The sequence below is a fragment of the Lepisma saccharinum genome, chromosome 12 (genome assembly GCF_977018435.1).
Source record: "Lepisma saccharinum chromosome 12, izLepSacc3.1, whole genome shotgun sequence".
Lineage (NCBI taxonomy): Eukaryota > Metazoa > Arthropoda > Insecta > Zygentoma > Lepismatidae > Lepisma > Lepisma saccharinum.
The window spans coordinates 39,247,760-39,271,019 of record NC_139240.1 but is presented as its reverse complement, the minus strand read 5'-3'; the positions used below and the strand labels follow the sequence as shown (position 1 = coordinate 39,271,019).

The window sequence follows — 23,260 nt, the reverse complement described above, 5'->3', positions numbered from 1 at the left end:
AACTTCTGCTACCTGCCTAATTTCATGGCCGTGCATTTAGTAACTTCATCCTCTACAATAATAATGTATGTAGACAGTTATGAGGATGTAATCACTTTTTTGAAGTGATACCCATATATAAGAATACAAAATAATCATGCAAGAGATATTTGTGGAGAATTGGGAATTCAAGACATAAGGGCCTTGTGGATATAGTTCGCACAGAGACTCGTATTTCCTAGTGTCAGCCCTGGTCAAATTAATTCATTACTTGAGTATTATATTGAAAATATGGATTGTACCATCTTAACTTCTTATTGTACCATCCTGTATGTGCCCCATATCTGTAAAAAGTAAAAGTAAAGTGTTCCCCTGTGCTTAGCACCATGCCCCTGACCACCTTTTACCCCCCAGGTTTCCCCAGGTACCCATGTTATTCGATGCTGGGTGGGCACCGGGGCCGCTTCCAACGTTAGAAAAGTTCCCGGATTTGAACCGGCCGGGGATCGAACCCGGGATCTTTAGCATGGTAGTCAGATGCGTTACCGACTGAGCCACCGCGGCCATATCTGTAGAAAATGAAAGTAAATCAATATAGTATGCCCTTCATGTTGATCTTTGTTACAGTTAAATGTGGTTGTAGGACATTAATCACTAAGGTGTAAATCACCATCCCTGGGACCTTCTGTAAACAAACGGTCTCACCGATTCGATGTATCACTCCGTGTCAGCTGATCCATGACTGCAATCATCTGCTGTTACACTCATAGTTCGCCGCACCTATTCGTTTTATATAAGAGCCTCTGAATGTGAGAACCCGTTCTCAAAACATCAGACGAATATGCAGCCGCATACATTGTTACTCTCCCAGTCATTCTCTCTTTCATAACCCTTAAAACTGCAGACACTGACACACCACTGCACTGGGATACCAACTTAACCACTTCATTTACTGGTTTCTCAGGATACTACTGACAGAACGTTACATAAATATTGAGTAGAATCTGTTTCTCACCCCTTTGCAAAGGCTGTCCTTGCTGGTGTTTTGAAAACAAGCTCGGAGAACACTGAGACTTTCCCTCACGCATAGAACTCGGCATGTTATTTTTCTAAGGCTAAGTCAGGCAATATTACTAAGTTGCACTACTTCCTTGCTGTTCACATGATTATTTTTAGAAAATAACCAATGTTATAGAATATCATTATGTACACAAATCTCTAAGCTCATTGAAAGTTATATTACTACAAAATGTTCACACTTATCTTGCCTTGCCATGTCACCAAGTTATTTTACGAAGTGCACTATATTTGGCGGAACAAAAATCGTTATTAGGATGCTTGTCAAAGTTTCCAACCGCAATAAATTTACGAACTTTTTGTCTTGTTTTGATCATCATCAATATATTTATTGGACTTACAGCAATGCATATGGCTGTTTATGCCCATTATATATTTTATTTACATAAGATACAATTTACATAAAATCTACAAACAAATTTCAAATACACTCCTATCTATATCATCCTTAGAAATATACATTACCATGTTATATCATTTTGTCTAAAAAATGCAAGTGAAATATATTCAAAGAAAGAAGCCAAATTTATGGGAAATGATTACTGGTGCAAAGAGTTAACCATAAAGGTGAAACAATAAGTAAAAAAAGAAAGAGCATTGGGTTTAAAGTGAGACGTCATTTGCGGCAGCGTATCCCATACTACAAATTTGCCATTGTTTTACCTTACGTAATGAATCCTGTAACAACGCTGGATTTTCGTGTGGATTATTTTACTTCTATGAGTTTGCAATGCTTTCTGCATGCAGGTGGTTTTGTTTACAGAAGGTGTCAGGGTTTGTGATTTGACATATAGTTGATAGATACACAGTCCGACAATTAAGTAATGAGACTGATCTTATATTGTCCCACGTGTGCATTCTATCTGTAAAGTAACTGTGTTCATGATGTTCATAATCCACAATCTGGCAACACCTCATGAACTTGCGATTGGCAGGCTGGGAATTATGCTGCAATGTCGTGAAGGAGATGCAAGGGTGCTGTCACGTAATAGCGTGACAATGGAGCAGCGAGTGAACATCAAGTTTCATGAAAAACATTCTGAAAACTGCTTGCGGGAATAAACATTTCTTGAATTCTATTGTTGTGGAGGACAAAACAGAGCATTTTCACTACGGTTCTGTATGAACCAACAAATCAAAGGTGAAGACAATATTGTCGTTTTGATGACAGGAGAGGCATTATTCATAATGTATTTGTTCCAGAGTATGAAACTGTAAATGGCTGTTGCTATTGTAGTGCTCTCAATAGCCCTGTCTTGTTGGCTGCACTTTTTGACTCTCTTTGAACCGAAGCGTCTACTTGGTTGCATGGTGCAACACCGAGTCATCTAGTTCGTTGATTTGGAGTCAAGTAGTGTGTTTGATATCTGCACTACCTTCCGGACCGGTGTATGGTCACGTGGTGCATGCTAACTAATCAAATTATCGTTTAAAGCAGCAGACAGGCATTTGTTGAATGTTCTGAACTTGAACACCGCTTTCCGTCTAGTTGGTTGACCGTAATTTCCTTGCACCACTCTGACACTGGATACACCTGCACTGCACCGAGTGTCAAAAACTGCAGCCAACTAGACGGGGCTGTTGATTATGAAAGAGAACTGGCCCTCTCCGAGCTCAGTTTCCTGAGGCGGGCAGTTGATTCCTGCTCCTTGATAATGCAAGGTACCAGCGAGCAGTTGTTGTTTAGGTATTCCTAGTCCAAAAACAAGTGAGTGTGTTGAATCATCCTCTGTATCCCCAGATTTATCCTCCTCTGATTATTTCCTGTCCCCAAAAGTGAAGCTGCTGCCGAAATTACGCAGTTTTGATGAACACACGACCATCCAACAGGTTGTGACGTCCAATCTTCAAGTCATACCACATGAAGACTTCCAGATGTCGTAATGATCATTGGCCAGCCGTGCCAATTGCTGTATTGATGCAGGAGGGATGTACTTTGAGTAATAAACAAGCAATGTTCAATTATTTTATTTCCTTTTCATCTGATAACGACTCTCTCATTATGTAATTGTCTGACTGTGTATAACCAATAAAACATACTGCGAACAACTCTTCTACATTTTGGTTATTTTTATGGATATAAATGTGTAATAATATATGTAGTCTATTATGTAAGTTCTAGTGCAAATACCATTAAAATCATGAAGCATGAAATGATTCTTTTAATCTGATTGATACAATACTGATTATTTTGTCAGTATCGGTAAAAGTTATATTGATACTTAATCAGTACCAGTAAAAATTTCATATTGATATGCACCTGTAAAATACTCTGTGAAAATTCTCACGTTCTATTTTCCAGATTCGTCTGTTGAATACTTTGACGTGGCAATTCATAGTAGATTTCAGCCACCACTGTAACAGTGGCATGTACTCAAGTTACACCACGTACCAAGAAGTATGCCTTCCCGACTGCACAGAAGGAATCGAAGCTCCTCTGAGGACAAGTCGGAACAGTAAATGTATGTCTCTCTCCTGTGCTTGCATTTAGTGTTTTTGAACATGGATGCAATGTTTTATTCAAAGAATGAACCAATTAATCCATATTCTATGCTTTTAATCGATTAGTTTTCGTTTACTTTGCTTTTCTGCCACTTTTGGCTAATGAAGATGAGGATGAGTGAATGATAAGGTACACTCACAAAGAACACCCATACCTAGGTCAGGATTCAAACCAGAGACCCTCGGTGTCATAGTGTTCTGTGCTAACCACTCTGCCACAGAGGTTGGCATATTTTATGGTTATCGCATAATAGCAGTAAGTAATTTGCAATTGCATGAACAATTGTCATTTTTTATTGTTTTTATGTACAACCTTTGTCAGAAAAGTTCCAGGACTGAGCTCGTAAAAAATAATTTATTCAACTTAGGAACTAGTGGTCCTAGGTTTTGTCAAAATAGTCCCCTTGGCTATCTATACACAGCTGCCACCGTTTCTGGAGGTCATGGAAGCAAGCAGGGAAAGCTTCATCTAGGATGCTTCTCAGCACATCTGTCACAAAACCATTTGGATTGCTACCAACATCTTCATGATGCTTCCCTTTCAGTGGTGTTTGCACACGGGGAGACAGAAAATAATCACACGGTAACTGGTCGGGTAAATATGGGGGATGAGGTAGAGCAGAGGTGCGATGCTTGGCCAGATATTCCTGGACTGATAAAGCAGTATGTGGTCTTGAATTGTCGTGCAATAAGAACCACTGCCCAGATGCCCACAAATCAGGACGGCGCCTCAAAATTGCTTGACGCAAACGTTTCAGGATGTCAATATAAAGGTTTTTGTTTATCGTTTGTCCTTCAGGCAGATATTCATGGTGCACCAAACCTATAACATGAAAAAATGGGATCAACATTGTCTTTGGATCATCTTGCACTGAATCTCTGCCCTTCCGAAACCTTTTGTGCCATTCAAAGATACGGCTTCTCGATAATGCCTTGTCATCAAATGCTTGCTGTATCATATTCCATGTTTCACTAGGGGTTTCCCAGCTTAACACAAAAGTTAATGTTATCTCTCTGCTCGGAATGCACGTCCATCACGACACTTGTGTAACTTCCAACTACATGTGCCAACAAACCAAACAGTGGGCTGCTACGCACAGCCCTGCCACCTAGTGTGTTTACATGGAAACACTTCCAAGGTCATCTCTATTCAGAACACATATCAGGTGACTAAATAACACCCATTTCTTGTGTTTGAATATCACAGGTAAAGAATAAAAGAATCAGTCCTAGAACTTTTCTGACAAAGGTTGTATGTGAAGAAATACCTTATGTACTCTTGTTTGGAAAATATTATTTGTAATTTCTTTTCATGTTGAAAAATTCGTCAGTCACTCATTACTTCAAGAAGTAAATGAACCCATTTTCTGTGTAATTTTCTGGCAAAATGCTTTCCATTCAATATGGAATGTGGCAGAGTGGTTATCACAGCATGTTATGCTGCCAGGGGTCTCGGGTTCGAATCCTGGACTGGGCATGGGTGTCTTGTAAGAGTATCACTTCATCATCTCATCCTCATTGTCGGAATTAGCCAAAAGTGTCAGAAAACCAATGCTAAATAACAAAGATAAAATCAAAGTGTGGAAGGTACATAAATCAGTTACGTATGTGTATTTGTCATGTATTAGAATGCTTTTCTGCCCCTTTGGCCTAATCTTGACTGTGAGGATGAATGATGAGTAGGCGAAATTGATAAATAGAAACTTGTAAATGAACAACCATCCCAGAACTCTCACCTCGGTGAAAATCATTTATGATGAATAAAAATCTTAATGGAAATTCCTTGAATGCCTATAAGCTCTCACCTAGGGCTGAGCCAATATCACTTTCAACCAATACTGATTCCGATACTTGAATAATTAAAGTTCAAAATATTGATTAATATTACCCTGTAAATATTCTGATTCTAATTATATGCATCGATTTACCAACGGTTTTGTTTTAAAATGTTCCAAGAATTACATTATATGCTGTGTTATCACAAAATTCAGTGTTTTCACACAAAGTGGATGCAAAATAAAAAGTAAGTTTGAATTTTTCATAATTTCTAGGATAATTACACTCCACAAAAGTTTTGTTCAGCATTTTTGCAGCCTGTGAAAGATCAAAATGCCAGAAAAGTATTGGTTAATAATTTTCAATCGACATCAGTATCGACTCAGTCCTACTCTCAACTTAAATTTTAACTACTTATTTAACTCTTGTTTTTAGTCATTTTTTTACACAGTATTCAGTATTTTATATAATAAATATTACAGTGGATCCTCATTTGTACATTTTTCAGGGTGCCAATGTGAGGAAATATAAAATGTGGGGAAAATGTAAAATCAAAAAACGTAAAAGTTGTTTCCACTGTATTTCCACATCTAGGCGAAGATTGTCATGTTAATTTTAAATATTTGTATCTCGTGTTTTAATAAAAATTATCACCATCATAATTTTCAGATGTGCTATTGGAGGAGTGTTTGACAAGTCTTCCCACCTTGAAGCCAGACCATGGTAAGCCTAATCCAAAGATAGGGATCGGACTTCTCAAATTTAGTGCCGACGGGAGGTATCTGGCTACAAGGAACGACATCATGCCGAAAGTTCTGTGGATATGGGACATGAGCAGGCTTGATTTAAAAGCACTTCTGATACAAACCAATTCAATAACAGGTGAGCTTTTCAAATTATAAATTCAGGCTTTGCTGCATCTTGAATGTGATTGTATGGCACTGATCTACCAAACCAAGCCCTGGCCTCTTGTTTCCCTTAACCTTTAGTGGGCAGCTGGGAAGCATGATGCTTCCACGTATATTGTGTTACAGACTGCAAGAAATGTATTGACGGTCATGTGGCAGCAGTTAACGGGCCATCACTACAAAACTACACATATTTCAGTTCTGCCTTTTTTTTGCTCATTTGTATACATATGAAGGCATGATGTACTCAAATCACAAGACAGTATATCCATTGTTACTATTATTAAGAAGGGCAAATTTATTTTCACTGAGTATTATGAGATAGATCTTATAAAATGGATTATGTCTTCTTAATAACCACTTTTGTTGATATATTTCACTGTAATAACAGGCACAAAAGAACACTTTTAACAATGCGTGACAATTAGGAGTCCACCTGGCAACAGCAAATTTCAAAATTTCATCTTTCTAATAGGTTACATGTTTTTTAATTGGTGGACTGGCATTACGTATCCTCAGTGGTCTTTTGCCATGCTTACTTGCAAATTTGGTCCACCCAGCATCCATAGGGCAGACACTAGAAGCAAACTTCAGACTTTTTCCTTAAGCTGGCAATACTGCTGCTTTTGTATATTGTCATTATTTTTTGCCCAAGAAGTGACAGCCTATTTTCAACAAAACTTTGCATTGTTGTAGGAATGTACCACTGCTACATACATTTTTTTCATTCACTTTGATCTATTGTGGTGGATGCAGGAGCATGCCGAATACCATTTTCTTGTATTTTCTTTATTTAAATTTCATTATTGAGAGGTACAGTGTATAAATTTCACCTCTGCTAAAAGCCCAGCCATTCCAGGAAAAAAAAACTTGACTGATTTCATCTGTCTACGTTTCCTCTTTGGGGGGATACTGTGTGGCAAGTTCGAAAAGCATGTGTCTGAATAGTTCCCATCCAGATATGCTAGACACACACGTGAGGTTCTGTGTGCTAAAAGGCCATTTACCTTTGACAAATTGGAATAATGGTTGCAAAATGACATGGTATGTCAGAGGTCCAGGTTTGTGCCCTGGTGAATTATCCAATGTTTTTTTTCTCATTTATATGTAGTGCTACAGCTGTTTTAACCTTTCTATGGATACCTGTTTTTATATATTCACTTTTGTCTTCAGCGTGTGAGTACTTGTTTCTTCTTTACATCAACGTTGATGATGCCAATTGAGCTTAGTGAAATAAATGATACCAAATTTTATGACATGCATAACTAAGTACATTTTATTACACTAATGTGTTCATGCATTGTAAGCTATGTTTTAAAGTTATTTTATGTACTTATTTGTAAAGGCTACAAACATAATATATGTTTTGTAAATGGGTAAAAGAAGTTACACATATTTCTAACCTCACAAGGTTGATTTTATTGACACACACACTACTGACATCATTCACAGTTTAGAATATTATACAGTATTAGTATATACAGGGTGTTTCTAAAGGTCGTTTACAATGCTTGGGAGGTGATTCCTCACACGAAAACAAGCAAAAATTCTAAGTTCCATTTTTACGACTGAGGCTTCGTTTCCGAGATAGGAGCCTCGCAAAAGGTGACAAAGTGAACGTCACACCTGACTGGGACGAATACTATAACAGATAGAGAGGCGGTTCCAAGGGAATCATAAAGGAATCGTATGTACTCAGTCCGGAAGTCACTATGAAAAGTTCACTGCACGCATGCGCAATGGAGTCCTCAAAGAAATTGGGGATTTCCAGCAAGAACAATACATGGAAAGGGTATGTAACGCAGCAAGAAAGACCGTGACAATGAGAAATGCGTTAAAGACAACACATCCCGACCTCAAACATCAAAACATGAGCACGGAACACAAAATCCGAAAAGTTGAGCACGGTTGCATACCCCAGTTACACGCGAGGAATGAACGAATCATGTCATGTGGCATACGAGAGACACACTACTCCACCAGGAGGAGGGAAAGAAAAACACAATATCAGATGATTGCGACAACGTGTATTTTTACACGCGACAACTACGTAATATCCCCCACACACAACAAACAACAAATGCTACAATATCTTACGCACAGACAGTCCTGTCACTGTACACCAACTGAAGATGTCACTTTCACCACACAAAGGGGGTGGGGAGCAATACCAAGAGTGTTCTCACTGAGATTGCCGAGGATAATAATCACAGACGGTTTTCAAAATGTCTGCCATTTACTTCTACGCAGAGATGACAGCGACGAATCAAGGATTGTCGAGTACGAGCAAACAAGCCAGGTGTATCTGCTACCGTCGCGGCGGCGACGTTGATGCGAGCAACGAGGTCCTCAGCTGATGTGACAGGTGAGTCGTATACGAGGGTTTTCATTTCTCCCCAGAAGAAAAAATCGAGAGGGTTGAGATCTGGCGACCTCGGTGGCCAAGGCACAGGCTCATCCCTACCAATGAACGTATTGCGAAACACGTCATGCAGGAAATGTCGTACATTACAATCGAAATGAGCTGGTGCACCATCGTGTTGGTACCACATTTCTTGCCAAAGGTACGGTCTCCAACAGTTCAGGCAGAACCTCACTAAGAAATGCATGATACGTGCGACCATTCAGGCGAACAGGGAGAATGTATGGTCCAATTAAATGATCATGTACTATCCTGCACCACACATTCACTGAAAACCTGTGCTGGTGATGGGCCACAAAAAGTGCATGTGGGTTGTCAAAGTCCATACATGACTGTTTCTACTATTGAAGACATCCATCCTGGTGAAAATGGCTTCATCTGTCCACAATACCTTTGCCCCGAAGTGAGGGTTTGTGTCCAGCTGATGCAACAACCATTGGCAAAACTCCATACGAGGGCGAAAGTCACGAGGTAACCGTTCTTGTACTTTCTACAGTTTAAAAGGGTGCATTCCTTCCTCTGACAACACTCGCCACAAATTCACATGAGACGTGTTTCGTGCCCGAGCGAGCACTCGCGTACTGGTGCCAGGATGTTCTGCGACCGCTGTTAACACATCTTCTGCAAACTGATGTGTGCGTACACTTCGGGGTCTTCCAACTTCTTGCCGCGGTGGTAACGCTGATCCTGTTTCACGCAGTCGACTGTCCACTACCTGAAAGAAGGTGTGAGACGGTAAACGTCTATGTGGAAAGCGTTCTCCATAAGACGCCTTGCCTCACGGCTATTACCACGTGCCTCCCCATACATGAGATGCATGTCTGCTAGCTGCTGGGTCGTATACGCAGCCATCTGTGTAATAGGGAGCTGGAACTGCAAAGTATTGTTTTTGTTTAACACTGGCCCACTGCACAAATTGGCCGTATCACCGTACGAACACAACTGCTGATCATATCCCAGCACCTGCAACACGACTGGAACGACTGCCGGAGAGAACCAACCCTTCGAGCATTTGTTGTTTGTTGTGTGTGTGTGGGGGGGGGATATTACGTAGTTGTCGCGTGTAAAAATACACGTTGTCGCAATCATCTGATATTGTGTTTTTCTTTCCCTCCTCCTGGTGGAGTAATGTGTCTCTCGTATGTCACATGACATGATTCGTTCATTCCTCGCGTGTAACTGGGGTATGCAACCGTGCTCAACTTTTCGGATTTTGTGTTCCGTGCTCATGTTTTGATGTTAGAGGTCGGGATGTGTTGTCTTTAATGCATTTCTCATTGTCACGGTCTTTCTTGCTGCGTTACATACCCTTTCCATGTATTGTTCTTGCTGGAAATCCCCAATTCCTTTGAGGACTCCATTGCGCATGCGTGCAGTGAACTTTTCATAGTGACTTCCGGACTGAGCACATACGATTCCTTTATGATTCCCTTGGAACCGCCTCTCTATCTGTTATAGTATTCGTCCCAGTCAGGTGTGACGTTCACTTTGTCACCTTTTGCGAGGCTCCTATCTCGGAAACGAAGCCTCAGTCGTAAAAATGGAACTTAGACTTTTTGCTTGTTTTCGTGTGAGGAATCACCTCCCAAGCGTTGTAAACGACCTTTAGAAACACCCTGTATATACCTATATCGGCCGATATCAATGGAGTAACCTGTTAATCTGACCCATCGCTATAACAAATATAGGCATATTGGTATATCAATATTTCTGTTATTTATTTGTGTCGATTTGAATTTTGTTTTCTGTTTCCATAGATGTTGAGTGGGATCCAACGCAAGACCGGCTGGTAATTGCCACTGGGACAAGAAATGTATTTTTCTGGACTCCCGTAGGCTGCGTATCAGTCGGAGTTCCCAGTGATACTAATTTTCAAGTGGTTAGTTTATTGTGGCAAACAGCAGGTAAAGTGCTGTCGCTCTTCAACAAACTGCAGATGACGGTGTGCCTGCTGACTCCATCCAGTTCATAGCTATAATTTAATTTTTTTTTATTTAATTGTGTGAATGCATCATGCACGTGTAATATTTTTGCTGAGTAAGTGTGGTGTAAATAATTTTTCATGTCATCTAAGGCAGATTTACACAGACTGCTAATGATACAGTTTCATTGAGATGTAGTAATGGTATGTTGTAATATCAGCAATTGTAGAATGGTGGATGAGCAACCTTTTATATTTTTCAGGATCTTTGATTGTTTGGTACACTTCAATAAAATATGTATAGAAGTGATTCTATTGATAGGATGCCCTATGAATGTCTTCCATAGTTATACAATACTGATTGCTATATTGTCTGTGCTAATGTGTTACAATACATCACTCACCTGTGCCTTGAGGTTTTTAGTGCTTGAAAATTGATTAAAGTTATTGATTGATTGAAATTATACAGGGTGTCCCACTAGCTTTCGAACCCGAAAAAAACGTTACAATTTCCGAACAAACATACATAGGAAAATGAAATTCACAATACACGTACCTTGTTTCATGCTGAATACATGATCGCCACAGCAGGTGCTGCAAGTGTCTTCCCTGGACGTCCAGACATGTTTGTACACGGCGTTCTATATTGTGAAAAGTTCGATGTAGAGTCTCCGGTGTGATCTCGTGAATCGCATTCTCGATGTTGTTTCGCAACTCTTGCAGTGATCGTGGTTTGTTTCTGTAGATACAACCTTTAAGGAAACCCCATTAAAAGAAATCCGGAGGTGTCAAATCTGGGGATCTTGGCAGCCACAATCCTTTGGAGATGATTCTGTCACCAAAAAAGAACTCAATTTCTGACATGGCCACGTTGGAAGTATGGCATGTCGCTCCGTCTTGTTGGAAATAACCGCGACGCAGTTATTCATCATCCAGCTGATTCACAAATGCACTGAAGATGTAAGTAAACTTGTGAAGATGGGTCCAATGATACGCTGTCAGGAAATTGCACACTAAACTCCCACCTTCAATGGTCCTTTACTGCATCCACATTCACGTTGAACGGTCTGATACGATCCCGATATCCAATATTTCTTTACAATGAACACGCGTTCTTGTACGGTGTACCGTTCCATCCTCGCGATGCAGGGCCTCGCACATCACACTAACCCACACCCACCACTTCCACTGGCGCCATCTACAGTCTTTGTTTTGACGTGTGCGTTTATGTTCAACCCTGCCTCGTGTTCAGCATGAAACAAGGTACGTGTATTGTGAATTTCATTTTCCTATGTATGTTTGTTTGGAAATTATAACGTTTTTTTTTTCGGGTTCGAAAGCTAGTGGGACACCCGTTATTACATTGTAATTGTGGTGCACCAATACAGAATTATTGCTGTTAATATTCTAATGCGAACTGAAGAGAGGGACATGTGCAGGTTCATGTCTCCTGGGGGAAGTGCAACATTTCTCCTGAGATTTCGGCCTGTGTATAGGAACAATGGCCACCCACCATTCTGGGGAAATCGAGGAGCTACGAACCCACACGTCACCCCATAACTGGTTGGATGATCTTCCACCTCTGAAGGTGAAAGTGAGGCTGGCAGTTGGCCATGGTTTGTTGCACCAGCGGTTATCATTATAATCATTAAAATGAAAATACCACAAGTGCATTTAATTTCATGCAGGATTCATTATTTTATAATAGTTTTGTACCCTCTGAAATGTTGCATCTGAATTTGTTTAGATTATGCATTTATCCAATATGATGATATTCTTTTATCTGTGAACACTTAGGCGTCTCGCTTACAAATGCCAAAAAACAGCTTTAATTTATATTGTACTATTGAGTAAATGCAGAGAAACTTAGTACTCACTTTTCCACAAAGTTGTTTTCAGTTATACGAGGGTAACTGGAACTATTTTTTTTTAGCAAGAATGCAGGACCAGCACAAAAATCGGAAATATACAAATAGAAGGGGGCAGTATATAGTATTGTGGAATGTATGAACAATGCAGATCATGTGTACCAGGTATAGGATAGGGGAGCATGCAAACATCTTTAAAGATAACATTGTGCCACATGTGTTTACAAGGTGGCCACTCTAGGGCCATGAAAAAATTCAAGTATAATTCCCCGTTTTCAAGGCGAACCTTGAATTCAAGGCTACAAGATGTTTTGTGTGTACTAGCGCCTCTTAGCACTCACGCGCATATATATACCGCGTGAGGCACCTAATTTTTGGATACATTGGAATCACATAGAACCTTTATATTGTTAATATATGTACATATACCGCGTGAGGCACCTAAAAGTACCACCTGAAATAGCGAAGAAACCAGAAACAGTAGCGATGTGAGGGTTGCGGGAAACAATAATATCAAATGGGGCTCGTAAATCGGAGGTATGGGGTGTGTCGAAAAATATCGACAAATGGGGCATCTGGAGCAAAGTCGTATTTTTTTAAATGGAACGATATACAATAACATGCATAATATAAAAGAGCACACGCAGAGAAACACAACGCCGTTGGTCTCATGCATCTACTGCACATAGGAACGAAGATATGGCCATGTGAAAATATGTAAACAAACTAACAAGTGGCCCACTTGACCGTCAGTACCACGGCATGTACAAGTATGAGATGTCGGAAGCCATTGGACAAGATGAAGACAGAACGTGTTAAGGAAGAAAAAATACAGTAGATATCGTCAGCACCATGTATTTGACAGTGTTACAGCATAATGAAAATGACCATGACATATGTCGAAGAACCACTGCGTAAGAAGCGAAAACCTGTCAAAGTGTGTGTTCAAAGTGGTGGCTGTCAGCTGCGATATAGGCAACGAGGCGCCCACGCAAAGATCGTTGCACAGAATGTAGCATCTCGTAGGGAATGTCCGTACAGGCCGCAGTAATGCTGTATTGCATATCCTCTGGAGTTGCTGGCACATCCCGGTAGACAATGTCCTTCAGCTTTCCCCACAGGAAAAAGTCTAACGGTTTCAAATCTGGGGAACGAGCCGGCCATTTGACAGGCCCTCCACGTCCAATCCAACGATTTGGAAATGTATTGCCATCTCGATGTCTGTTTGGTAAGTTATTTATTAAATTAAGAGACACCGGAAGTGTAACACCACGAGCACGTGTGCGGAACAAGCCAACTACAGGTGAGGCAGGTGCAACAAATGTTCTCGCCGCTGTTGCTGTGAATCCGCACGTTAGCTCCCGTGAAATTGCCAGGGATGCTGGGATGAGTCAGCGAAGTGTATTGCGCATTCTGCACACACACAAGTTTCACCCATATCATATCTCCCTCCATCAGGAACTTCACGGGAATGATTTTGTGGACCGTGTTCGGTTTTGCACATGGTTGTTACGACACGACACACCCGATTTGTCACGTATCCTCTTCACTGACGAGGCAACTTTTACCAATCATGGAAATGTCAACCTAAGGAACATGCACTATTGGTCGGTGACAAATCCACATTGACTTCGCCAAGTGGAACGCCAGCGCCCATGGAGTGTGAACGTGTGGTGTGGTATAGTGGGTGAACATCTCATTGGCCCTTTTTTTATACAAGGGACACTGAATGCTGACCGATACATACAGTTTTTACAACATGAACTGCCTGTACTATTGGAGGACATACCACTTCAGACAAGGAGGGAAATGTGGTACCAACATGACGGGTGCCCAGCTCACAGTGCAAGACGCGCTACAGCATGTGTGGAAAATACATTTCCAAATCGTTGGATTGGACGTGGAGGGCCTGTCAAATGGCCGGCTCGTTCCCCAGATTTGACACCATTACACTTTTTCCAGTGGGGAAAGCTGAAGGACATTGTCTACCGGGATGTGCCAACAACTCCAGAGGATATGCAACACCGCATTACTGCGGCCTGTAGGGACATTCCCTACGAGATGCTACATTCTGTGCAACGATCTTTGCGTGGGCGCCTCGTTGCCTATATCGCAGCTGACAGCCACCACTTTGAACACACACTTTGACAGGTTTTCGCTTCTTACGCAGTGGTTCTTCGACATGGTCATTTTCATTATGCTGTAACACTGTCAAATACATGGTGCTGACGATGTCTACTGTATTTTTTCTTCCTTTAACACGTTCTGTCTTCATCTTGTCCAATGGCTTCCGACATCTCATACTTGTACATGCCGTGGTACTGACGGTCAAGTGGGCCACTTGTTAGTTTGTTTACATATTTTCACATGGCCATATCTTTGTTCCTATGTGCAGTAGTTGCATGAGACAAACGGCGTTGTGTTTCTCTGCGTGTGCTCTTTTATATTACGCATGTTATTGTATATCGTTCCATTTAAAAAAATATGACTTTGCTCCAGATGCCCCATTTGTCGATATTTTTCGACCCACCCCATACCTCCGATTTACGAGCCCCATTTGATATTGTTTCCCGCAAACCTCACATCGCTACTGTTTCTGGTTTCTTCGCTATTTCAGGTGGTACTTTTAGGTGCCTCATGCGGTATATGTACATATATTAACAATATAAAGGTTCTATGTGATTCCAATGTATCCAAAAATTTTAATTCAATTCAATTAAACGGTATATGTGTACAGTCAGAGAAAGTAGTTCTTGGGCCACGAGACCTACGATATCGTAACATCTTCGAGCCTGTTGTCTAAGCAACCCAAATAACAACATTGTCGCTTAGGTTTTCCTGGTGAACCTGGCTTCTCGGGAACGAGTCATACGAGTGAGTCTCACCCCCAGGCCCAGCCATAACAAACCACAGCTGGGTGCAGTGAGAATACCAGAAAAAGTTTCAGGAATTGGTTTCTTAACAACAGCTACTCGTAAGGAAATATTCTCTTTACTGATATTAGTCATTGTCAAGAAAGTTCACTGAAATTGTGGTTTTCATCGAATCATCATTGCGCAACACACATGCTGTCAAACCAGAAGTCCTTGAAAAAGATTGGAGTTAAAAACCAACTACTTGACAAATGATAAGACAAATCGATAATCATTAGTTCCAACTTAGAATTTTGTTTAAGGCATGGATCATCCATTTTATAACTTCATTGATCATCCTCATCGCCTTTGTTGACGCAAGTGCTAGAAAAGCAATATAAAATAAGCAAAATTCATAAATTACATTTTCAGCGATTTCATGCAGCGACTCAGTTGCATGTAGACCAAGTTTCATTAATCGAGAACCAAGGGCCCCCTCGTTCTGCTTCATTGTCACTTTGCCTGCCGCGATTAACCTGATGTCAATTAATGCAACATTAATTAAACAACCAACCAACGAAACAATCCACAAAGTGCACCAAAGCGACGCATATTATAAATAGGTAAACTATGTGATATTATGCTAATTTAGAATGTAGTAATAAAATGGGAATTTTGGGGCGGTCAGTTAAGTTGCTGCACATCCATTACGTAATTGCAATATCATCAAATTGTATGAAGCGTGTCTACACCTACGTAAAGTGCTAGTCCCCGTGATGGAATATGTAGCGCAAAGCCAGAGCTTTAAGATCAAATTTGTTTTTTTATTGTTTTTATTAGTAATTTCCTCAGTTTTCTTCCTCTTAAAGTTAAATTATTCATGACAACGATTTATGATTACATTTAGACATGAACATACACAATGAACCCATTTTGGTCGGAACTCGGAATCTTGTTCGGCAAGAAATACAAATATCCATAAGGCATGAGTGTTTCATTGGAGATGTTCGTCTACTTCAGTCACGTGCATATGTTTTTTATGGTTAGAGTGTGAACTGGCACATGTTTATTTAGATTGTTCTTTATGTTTCATGTGTAGTTAAAGATAGGAAAAATGTTTGTGGAACGATTAGGGCTATAAGAATTCAGTCCGTGACAGAGTGGTTAGCACAGTGCGCTACGATGTCTGATGTCCTGGGTTCGAATCCCGTCATGCGTATGGGTGTTCTTTGTGAGTGCCCCTTCATCAATTTCATCATATCACTCATCCTTGTCGTCGCGATTAGTAAAAGGTGAAAGGAAAACGACACTAAATAAGAAACTAAAAAGAGGTTATAAGAAGCATTCTTATTTCCGGATGTGTTCTAGATTTTAGAGTTGTGTCCGGCCTCCGGAAGGAATTTGAAAGAAATCACAAATGTCTTATACATATTTTGGGCATCACGTAACTTCAAATTAGATGGAGAAACAGAAAATCTGAGGGGAGTCCGAGATAACTTGGTTCCTTGGAAAAGTATGCTTAAATCAAAGTGTGTGCATGGTTGCTACTGGATGTTCGGAAAAACAATTACAATCCCAGCTCAGAAATTACTTCCCGATTTTCTAGATCCGGAAAAGTTGGATATATGTATAAAAATGCTTTGTGAAGTTTTATCGATACTATAAGTGTCGGTAATTTGTTCGAAGTAACAAGTTTCATTCCAGAAATTACATAAACAGTCATTGGATTGATTGATTTGGTGTTTTAAGTCCACTTTATGCACAGTAAGGCTAATCGGGACTGGACCTACAGTTTTAAAGTGGGATCCGAACCACTATGTGCCTCCACCGGGTTCAAACTCGGGACCATTGATTACAAGGCAATGACACTACCACTGCGCCATCTGGGAGGCCCTCAGACCTTATTGGAGAAATAAGGCACAAAATTCTGTTTTTCCCAGTGTATAGCAGTTTATTGCATTTCAATAAACAAGAACGTACAGATTTTGTTTACGAAATTGTGAACTTTTTCCTTCCCAAATTCATGGATTGTTTTCCCTTCCTGGCCCCGTCGACGAAAAACGTTCTGTCTTGCATACACAAGTTGAAATCACATACAGCCGTGCTATTAATTAGAAGTTGAGGAATTTTGAACACAACCGTTCACTTCAATATTAATTTTTGAGCTGAAGATGTGTCATATTCTCGTTATATGCTAAGATGTTCTAGTAACCTATTATATTTCATGCAAATGCGTTTGTGTCCAACATTTTGAGACAATTTGTTCTACTTTCCGCTGAAGAGTGATCTGATAGCCCTATGTGTGATGAAAACTGTTTTTACTCAATTTCTGATATAATTTATTCCAGCATTTTCTTCAACTTCTATTACCTTGTTAATACCTCCAATGCTTACACGACTTTTCCTTCGTGCTCGACCTTTGGGTTCAGAAATGATTACAACACCCCCATCTCCCGCGTGTAAATAGCAGGCAACAACACATTGGAAGACCATAATATACAACTTGTTTACTACATATTTTACGAAAATGTTAGCTTGATATACAGTAACTGTGGATTGGAACGAATGAAACAAAATACCTGTTTTATATGCAAAATTGAAGGAGCGCAGGCCTGCTGTGAGTCACTCCGGCAGTGGTCACTGATCGAAGCAGTTGGTGCTTCCTTTGCTCAAGGAAACACGTAAATCTTTGTTACTTTTTTTCGCTAGACTAATGGTGAGCATTTACAGGAATGTAAGGAGTAGTATCGTATTCTATTTGAATTAGATTTCGTGATGTTTAAGAGATATGATAACAATATGTAAATCTCTTTTATGGCCTACACTAAACTTATGTTAAAGTTTCATTGACATGTGAAAGTGGAAATTTAGAGATCCTTCTTCCTTAAGATTTCTAAACAACCGAAGAGTGTGGTGAACATGAAACTACTTATTGTTCGCAACACCGATATGTATTATACAAATGGTCTCTAATAAAAAACCCTATTACATCACAGGAAGTGATTTTTAAGACAATTCTACCACGTATCCAACGTAACCAATATTCAAATTGATTCCAAGCTTCTGTTTTGCTTTTTTTGTGTCGCATTTTTACCTCTTTATTTTCATTTCGTATTTTAAGTCCACTTTATGCACAAAAAGGCTAATCGAGACTGCATCTACAGTTTAAAGTGGGATCCGAATCACTGTCTGTCTCCACTGGGTATCGAACCATGGACTCCTTGATTACAAGGCGACTCTGCTACTATGGCGCCATCGGGAAGGCTAAGAGAGAGAGAGAGTGAGAGTGTGTGAGTGTGTGTGTTTTTGTGTTTGTTTTACGGTGACTACGGTAATTAAGAATTGAAAGTAGCAAAACGACTAAGCTATTCTTTAGTCAATGAATAATATGAATGTCAGTTCAAATTGGAAAAAAATAATACAAAATTTCCAGAGTGCATTATAAATCGTTAATTTTTCTCTTTCCACACATTACTTTGCTACTAGATAATTGATTGCTAAGATGTAGAAAGGGCTACATTTTAAGTGTGTCGAATTGAGATTTATTTCTGACAATGGAGTATTGGGAAAAGGATCACCTCACATGTTTGGATTATACCCCCCCACACACACACATATAAAGGATATCGGCTGTTGTTCTTATAACGAAATATAACATGTATGAATTGTGTCAAGAAAAATTGGAGCCTATTCACATCCGTACGGAAATTGGAAAAAAGCCCACATCGATATTGGGAAGTTCTGTTCCGACAAAAAATCGGGATGTATAGTAAATGAAAAAGCAAAGTGTTGTTTGTTTGTTGCGTTGCTGTGATATTTTAACCAGTCAGTTTGTTTAGTGTTTATTGAATTTAGAGTATTGTGTGTTGTCAGGGGGTGCTCGTTGCTATGTGCTGTACGTATGCATTACGTCATCTGGGAGGATCGAGTTTGACGGTGCTCGTTGATATGTGCAGTAAGTTTGGTGCGGGGTACATTTAGCTACTAACACGTCGCAAAAATCGGAACAAGCAGGTTATTGATTTTGTAGCGTTTGATTTATTTTTATTGTATTTTTGTACTTGTAGACTGCAATCATGTCTAATTGTGCTGTAGCAAGCTATGAAAACTATAACCAGAAAACTAAAGGGACTGACATAAAATATCATAATTTCCAGTCGATAATTGCGTAAGTAAACAGTGGATTCATGCTTGTAGACGAAATATAAAAAATGGAAGTGTGCAGTGCCAATTATTGTGAAGAAGACTATGTGCGAGATCTCAAAGCAGAACTTCTGTATTTTCCACCAAAGAACGTGCTGAAGCCACCTGCAGTGCCATCCCTAAAATTACACCCAATTACTTTAGTACCAAATAATCGAGGAAATGGTGTAGTTCTCCTAAACACTTATCTTCACAATATGATTCGCTTGTAGGATGTGTTGATAAGGTTTTTGGAGAGATGTACTCTACGAAAGATATGCAATAAGGAGACGTGCCCTAAACAAGCTAAAGACTATGCTGCCAGAAAAGAGAAAAAGATATAGACGAAGGTATATGCTCAAACTGCAAGCAATGTTTCGTTGTTGGAAAACATATTCAATCATTTACAAAGGAGAAACACACGTCTGCATAATGAAGCAAATAAATTAAAGATTACAAACAACCTCTATCAACCTACTTTAACTGAATAAAGAAGTTCAAAATCTACAATGTAACCTAACCGACAGTACCACAAGAAAAGTCATCAATATTTTGAAAATGTGTTCAACTGGTGCGAAGTACGTAGTAAGCCTAACTGATTTGTTATGTAGATTTTATGTAAGTTGGATTTATAATTATTAACAATTTCATTTAACACAGACCGATGTTGATTGTGATTTGTATGTTCACATTATTGTGAAAAACGTTGTCGGAAATGGGCATTTCGAAGATCGCTAGGGGCATGCATATTTCGTTTTTGACGAAAAAACGAAATTTGAAAAAACACATTGTAGTGTTAATTTTTCATGTTTTTGAAAGGTGTGAGATGCATTTTGTGACCATGTTTTCTCACGAAATAATGCGAAATGAGCTGCAAAAAGCGAAATTAACTCTTAAACACGAAATTTACCATTTATATACCGACGCGACACTTTCTGAAGTCTGAAGTATCCTGTGAGTTATGCAATTCCCGGAAAATTGATTAATTCTGCTGTTAATATTGGAGAAGCAAAAATGGTCTCCTTTACACAGAAATAAACTTAATACTATGATAACTACATAAATGTGCTATTAGAAGTGAAATGTTAATTCTGTGGAATAAGTAGTTTTTAAATCAAATTTAGGATTATATTCACAATTTTAAAACCAAAATGTCTTTTTATATACAACTTTTCATCCAATTTTTCACCGCTATAACACCGATATTTCATTTTATTTACCGCTTTTGAACCCGAAATTGACTCCGTTTTTGTACCGAAATTTTGCTTTTTTATTTACCAAAAATATGTGCCTCTAAAGATCGCGTACTAACTTTCACGCTATTCGAAATTAAATTCACTTAGTACATCTTCGAGTTACATATCGTTGTATGCACGATGGTAAATATTGCATGAGTGAATACTACACCCATCATTGAAATTTTTGCAACTTTGTTCAATTTTGGTATTTCACAAATATATTGTGAATAATTTTGTACCCTTGTACTCAATATAAACCAATGGATGTTACATTAATTCTTTGTAGTACATTTCTGTCAAAAAGAGCAAGATCTAAGATTAGTGTAATGCAAGTTACTTCGTTAATGTACAAATGTGTGTCGCATATCAGCCTTGGAGTATATTTTCCGGTTATACAACTCAGACACACATGGAAATTGAAATGGAAAATCTGCGGACAAAGTCCTTTAACGAATAATGAATCGTACAGTTGCACGGTCAATCATTGTGAGTTCATGTAACTTTTCTCCTTTATTGTTTAATTAAACTAAGATATTTTCATCGATATTCTCAAAGCGTTTCATTTACCGTGTGATCATAAATCTATTTCTGTAGACTTGAATTAATAGGTTAAGACATTTAAGTTTGATGTTCCTAGTACTCATCAAGTATTTCGAGTAGGTTAAATTAGTACTTGTACACTTTGGCTCATCTTCTGCATCTGTTTGTATGTAAAGTTCTTAATACGAAAAAATAATTTTTAGAACTATGACAACGATAACTTGCACCCAAATTTGAACCAGAAAAATTAAAAATATCTGCAAATTACAAACTGGAATTGCATTTTCAAAGTCTGAAACTACTATCTTACAAACTATTTCATCATTCTTCCTCCACATAAAACTTTCCAAAAAAATTTTGCATGTGGAACTTTGATCCGTACGTTAATTATTGTACAGTAAATAAATATATGAAGAAGGTTGGGAATTCTTTCGAATTTAGAGTAAGTTTCAAATGCAGAGTAAAATTTTATCTATATTCAGTCAGAAAACTAAATATTAGGCTTTTGTACTGCGTTGTGTTAAATGTTGTAAATAAATTATACCGGACTACTATCGGATTAAAAATTACGGATATTCAAGTTTGGACTCCAATTAAAAGTTAATCAGTAGAACCACATAAAAACGAGTTACATCCAAATTCAGCTTATTCAACTCAGTGTCAATCTATAGTTACCAATTTATTTTTGATTATGCCTTCTATTTTTATCATCGTGAGAACAAAATAGAATTATTTTTTAGTTTGGCAAACTATCGCTCTCTTTGAGATTCTATAAATAAAGAACGGGTGTTTTTTATTTATAGATTATATATTATATAATTTATTATCCAAACTCTAATATCCATAATTTATAATCCGATAGTACTCCTGTGATGTTCTGTGAGGCCCGTAGTACCTCGGAGGCCTCTGTCGATCTCCTTGGCGTAGTGGTTAGCACATCCTGCTTCGACGCCAGGGGTCCCGGATTCGAATCCAATCGGGTAAGACATTGATTTGTCCTTAATGAGAAAATTGAGAATTTAGTAAATGTGATAGTATATGTGAAAACAAATATTGATTGATTGATTTGCTTCATTTTACTTCTCTTCTTGTGCCACTTTTGGCTAATTTGCGAAGATAGGGATGAGTGATGAAATGATGAATGAACACTCACAAACTTCCATGCCCAGGTCAGGATTCGAAGCCAAACCTCTGGCGTTGAAGCGTGATGTGCTAACCACTATGCCAAGGAGACTGGCTTGTGGAAACAAAGAAAGAGATCGAAGGGGGGGGGGAGTACCTCTTATGGGTTTTCCTTTCATATTTAAAAAAAAGACAGAAAAGCAAAAATAAACCAAATCTGTCAATCAATTCTTTCTTTGTAACTCTTTCACTATGCAATTCTTCTTTAGCATGCAACGTTTCTTATTAAAATCATAATACGATTTATGAAATGATGAAATCTGAAATTCTAATGAGAACACGGACAACCTTCTTTGTAATATATCGATCAGGTTTCAGAAACATGAATTTTTACAATACGTTTGCATGTGCAATTTTCCCTCTTTTAAAAGTAGCATGTTTTAATTATGTTACTAATCATTAAAGGACCTCAATACCATCCCGAAGTATGATAATTAATATTTACCCCTCAAAGTAATGAAACACTTTCCGTCTCTGAAACTCGCATAGAAATGATGGCGGCCGTTTGCTTCGGCGAAGCCCCGAACGAACATAACCGAAGGGGCACCGAGCATAACCGATCCTCCCACATGACGTCACGCGCTCGTGCATGATCCGCAATTTTCGGATGGCGCTGCCTTACTAGGGGCGATCAGGTTGCTCTGACCCTAACATAGAAAGAGCGGCAATAGGGTTTCAATTTTTTTATTATTTTTCAACATACTCCCCTGCAACTCCAAAGCACTTTTCCCATCGGTGCTCCAACACCTGGATACCTTGCAAAAAAAATTCTTCCGACTGGTCCTCCAACCATGAGTCCACAGCTCTTATCAC

General features: G+C 39.1%; 1 protein-coding gene across 2 annotated transcripts in view; it reads left to right on the top strand.

Moving 5' to 3' along the window:
- The window catches only part of LOC145996004 (WD repeat-containing protein WRAP73-like), a 28,681-nt gene extending 17,687 nt beyond the window's left edge, over positions 1–10,994 (top strand). For both annotated transcript variants that reach the window (XM_083132155.1, XM_083132157.1), the window contains exons 6-8: positions 3,359–3,518; positions 6,004–6,216; positions 10,422–10,994. In XM_083132155.1, the coding sequence (XP_082988281.1) occupies positions 3,359–3,518; positions 6,004–6,216; positions 10,422–10,636 (588 nt within the window). In that variant the 3' untranslated portion in view covers positions 10,637–10,994. The remainder of the gene's footprint in view (positions 1–3,358; positions 3,519–6,003; positions 6,217–10,421) is intronic.
- Positions 10,995–23,260: the final 12,266 nt, after the last annotated feature.